We start from the raw sequence: 4,463 nt of genomic DNA, 5'->3' as shown, positions 1-4,463 counted from the left end.
TGAGAGACCTTTAATGTACGAACGGAAGGATCAAAGCTTGTGAAAGCATTTAGAACCATTCCACGTGTTGAAATTACAAACGTCGAGCAATTAAATCTGTTAAATATACAACGGGAGGACAAGTAGGTCGGTTTATTATCCAGAACAGTGTTGTAAAACTCGTTAGACATTAGTCGGACGGCAGGGTATCGGCTAGCGATTAATCAGGAGTAATTGGAATGTGATATTATATGTAATTTTTCAAAAATGTATACGTAATTTTATATTATATGTAGTTTTTTAATATAAGTATGCTATGCTTAAAAAAATTTGACAGATTTTGGTTGAACTTAATCACTTTTGACCGATTTATAAAGACTTTAAACGATTTGGGCCAATTTGGAGTCCAATTAGGTGAAATCGAATTGGTAGCATGCCGATTAGTGATTAATCGCTTATTAATTGGTGACTAATCATAATTTTACAACACTGATCCGGACAAAATCTGCATTTGAGAAATTGAGTTCGATTTACGTGTCGTCTGAGAAGACGAGTGAGAAGAAGAAGCGATTAATCACTTATCGGCAAATAAACTGGTCCGAGTCGAAAATCCTACTTTGCAATTACATGAGCTTTAACAGGCCGAGCCCGTTTAACTCTACACGGGTTTGTGAATCAAGCACACTATGGTTTAGTTCACTTGAACTTTCTCGATGATCAGTAAAGTATATCTCTCATTACGCATTACTGTTAGTTTTTTCTTTTTTAAATTAAATCCTATTTTCAGGGTTGGTACAATAAAGTATCATGCCATTTTGAATAATTACCAAAAGAAATCCAGTATTATGATGCGCTCGCTATACCTACCGTTCAATATAACAATACAACTGAAATAATGCGACCAATCATGCTCTCCTATGAGGTTATCCTAAGCTCACTTCTTTTGCCAAAGATTCCATGACCATATGTTGAAGAAATGAGGTCTACAAGTAATGGTAACTGCAATGTCACAAATGAAGCAATTGGAAGACATGTTAATGCAACAATTGGTATTAGGATCCATGACTTCTGTTGTCCAAACGTGATATATAGTGTTGCGCTAAAAGCAATCATCATGGATGTTACAGACATGAATAACATCACACGGCCGAGTATTAATCTGTTAGGTAACTTGTAGAGAAAATCCTCCTCAGCATAACGTGCTGTGAGAATTGATAGGAACAACAACAAGGCGGTGGTGGATGTGAACAATGAGATAGCATCCGAGGCAGCAAATATTATGAAGCTCGGTCTAGTTTCGTAAAGTGCTTTCCCAGTATCCCCGTTGTTTCCGCCTGGTACAGTAATGGCTGCTGCAAAAACGATTGTGATAATGAGTGCAGCCGTGATTGTGTATGAATCGGCTGTTTTTTTCATCCATTCTTCACCTTCTTGTCGTAAAGCCTTGTGCTCTTTTCTAAAGATCATAAATGGTGTTTCATCTTTTAAGTTCATAGCCTCTCTCTCACTCGGACGCACTAATTTGCTCACTTCCTATAAGTCAAAAGATGTTAATTAAAGCAAATAAGATAAACCAGTTTACTTAACAAAGAAAATAAGTAACATTTTCACCTTAAACCACTGTAACTCCCTCTGCATTTGTAATGTTGCACCAGTAACCATATTGAGTTTGTGTGTAGGTGCCAATTGTCCAGCCAAGTGCAAAAGGTTATTCTCGTCTTTATCCTTTAGCGTAGTGAGTAGATTCTTGTCATGAGTCACCTCGTGCACCAAAAAGTTGTATACATTTTCACAGCGATTCATTATTGAAATTTGAGGAAATCTATAACCATGACGGTTATTGACCCAAATTGATTGTGGTATGCTTGTGGTGATTTGCTCTATTACCTCCGGAGTATTATTTTTCACCGCATCAATAAATGCATCAGCATAATGTTCAAACTGATTAGATTTTAATTCACCAACTTCCTGACATATAAACTTCAATATCAAGAGAGCTGTATTGTGTTTTACTTTGTCGTCGTGGAGGTGCTTGATATGTGGCACTACAATCAGTTGATAGAAACCGACAATTTAATAGTGAATTTATTTTCAAAAACTAATTGCCAACAAAACTTTCTTTACCATGTAGCAGTGCAACTGTCCAAAATTTGGCGTAGACCCTCTCGATAACTACGCACAAAATGAGATTCAGTTCTATGATATATTTATTAAAAAGTAATTATAATAGGAGCCAAATTCAGTTTTCAGATATATCATTTTGGTAAATCATATTTATTGTAGATTTAGTTAAAGTTTTTCAGTCACAAACCTGGGTAGATGTAACTCCTGGTGCACTGGTTGATAAGATTAGCTATACATGTCTCTTGGTTCTCAATATCATTAATCTTATTTGTTAGCTCTACCCCGTTATTCTCTACCAGCACATCTTTAAATAAAAAAGAAATGCTAATTAGATTTTTAGTTATGAAGCCTTTTAATGAATTAGAACAACTGACGATACCGACGACAATAAACAAATCTTTGGTAGAAGTTGTATCCTTTGGCACTCGGATATGCATCCCGCTTTTGTGCAATACACCATAACGGAGCCTTAATAAACTTTGTTGCGGCCAGTTTTGGGTAGGCTTGAAGCAAGTCATGAGCAACATCTGCAAGTAGGATTTACAATACGATAATATATTCAGTAAGGAGATACTTTTAAGATCCCCGACGCTTATTTATATATTATCATAAGATATATAGCAAATTTTAAGAAACATAACCTCACCGAAAAATCCTGACCAGATTGTACCATTGAGAAGGAAAACACCCATTTCGCCCTCAAAAGGACTATAATATCCATCTTTCTGGCTAAGCCCAATATGTTGTTTGCACACTTCAAACAAATAAAGAAATGTGATTTTATTAGACTTCATTACGGCTAACTGGATAGGCAAGCAATTCTCAGAGTCGATAGCGAATAACAAATTTGGATTTTTCTCAACCAATTTCTTTGCAGCTATGGTGTTGTCAAGTGCTGCGGCGTAGTGCAAAGCATTTTGCTGTTTATCATTAACCAGAGATGGAAGTAACTCCGCATCTATCTGCTCGAGGAGCTTCTCAAGAAACCAAATGTTTTCTGGATTACCAATTGCAACATGAAGGGTTCTGTTCCCGTTGAAGTTGAGTTTATCGATCAATGCATCGCTTTCCTTGTCGAAAAATTCTTGAGCTTTCTCCCAATCCCCCATTTGAATAGCTCTACATAGTGGAACATACTTTCCGTCGTCTGTTGCCATATGAAAATATTACAGTTGCGGAAAATTCATTCAATAACTAAGAGTAAGAAGAAAAAGAATAGAAAGAAAGATTGAAACATGAACAGTTAATAATAAGGCCATACTTCTATTACTGGTGTCGGTATCATCACTTAGAGCAGGTGACATGGCAGTAGCCTGAGCAAGATCAAACAAGGTAGTTTCATAATCTGTCTTAAGCGTATCCCAAACCTCCTTAGCCGTTTGGAGACCGAGCACAGTGTCCATCATATCTTCAGTAATCGAACCAAAGATCCATCCTTTGGCTAGGGTGTCTGACCTTTTCCATTCCCTAAACCTGGCCTCAAAATCAGGCATGCGTGCCTTCATTTTAGAATCATCATATTCCTGGGGTTTGTTTAAAGTGCCATCGATGAAACCGAGCATATCATGGCTCTCCAGGAGGCACAACATCTGTTCATGCCATCTCACATAATTTGTCCAACCAGACAGTTTTATAGACAGAAAGCTGCTTGCATTCACGTGAGAAGGGTACGGATATTGTAGTGACCCTGAGGATTGTATAAGTATATTGATTTGTGAATTGTGATTCATATATATATATGGAAGAAAGATGATTAGCAGTCGTGCGTACCTTCGTTACTGGCTCTGCTGTTGCTACTGCTGGAAGTGCTTGAGGTAGCCATTAGAGTGTAAAGTTAATAAGAGAATGGATGATTGATGAATATTACTATGTGACTTAAATAGATGTGTGCTAGCTAGTGACCAAGTCATTATAACAAATGACCAAGTCAAGCAGGCCGTGCATAAGTACAACCTTAAAGTTACTTGCATCAAATTCTGTGGAGTTTAAAATTTTCATCAAATACATATAGAAATGTGTCAGTCACGTCGTAACAAAAATATGGATTGTAAACAAACATATTGACTATCCTATAGTAATATATAGTCACTTGCTATTCTTTGCCCTTTATTAGTTATTATTATATATATAAGAACAAGTGGAAGCAAGTTTACAACAAAATACTTGTACAGATATGCTATAATTTGGACTAAATATCAACAATATTGAATTGAAAAAAATAAAGAATCAAAATACTTTAAATTTTCTGTTGTTTTATTGATTAACCGACAACTTTAAGCCTTTAAATAACCCATGCACACACACACACAACATTTAAAACAATGAACCTCTTAGGGATGCCGGACCCATACTAATATACT

The 4,463-nt window shown here is 36.3% G+C and overlaps 1 protein-coding gene across 1 annotated transcript; it reads right to left on the bottom strand.

The window, feature by feature from the left end:
- Nucleotides 1–876: 876 nt before the first annotated feature.
- LOC143564344 (uncharacterized) lies at nt 877–4,124 on the bottom strand. The gene is made up of 8 exons (XM_077051650.1): nt 3,874–4,124; nt 3,374–3,790; nt 2,750–3,250; nt 2,487–2,630; nt 2,291–2,407; nt 2,104–2,175; nt 1,591–2,024; nt 877–1,512 (listed from the first exon to the last, which is right to left on the bottom strand). The coding sequence occupies exons 1-8, from the start codon at nt 3,923–3,925 to the stop codon at nt 895–897; spliced, it is 2,355 nt and encodes a 784-aa protein (XP_076907765.1). The 5' UTR covers nt 3,926–4,124; the 3' UTR covers nt 877–894.
- Between the last annotated feature and the right edge of the window lie 339 nt (nt 4,125–4,463).

Source organism: Bidens hawaiensis, unplaced genomic scaffold (genome assembly GCF_021521415.1).
Source record: "Bidens hawaiensis isolate Kalapana, Puna unplaced genomic scaffold, B.hawaiensis_p1.1 tig00021989_1, whole genome shotgun sequence".
NCBI lineage: Eukaryota > Viridiplantae > Streptophyta > Magnoliopsida > Asterales > Asteraceae > Bidens > Bidens hawaiensis.
Note: the sequence above shows the minus strand (reverse complement) of the source record. Positions and strands in the feature narration are given on the sequence as shown.

Coding starts and splice junctions, on each gene's coding strand:
- LOC143564344 (XM_077051650.1), bottom strand. CDS start 3,925: ATGGCTACCTCAAGCACTTCCAGCAGTAGCAACAGCAGAGCCAGTAAC. Junction 2,631..2,749: donor AATCTGGTCAGGATTTTTCG/GTGAGGTTATGT, acceptor TCCTACTTGCAG/ATGTTGCTCATGACTTGCTT. Junction 1,513..1,590: donor GGGAGTTACAGTGGTTTAAG/GTGAAAATGTTA, acceptor TTTGACTTATAG/GAAGTGAGCAAATTAGTGCG.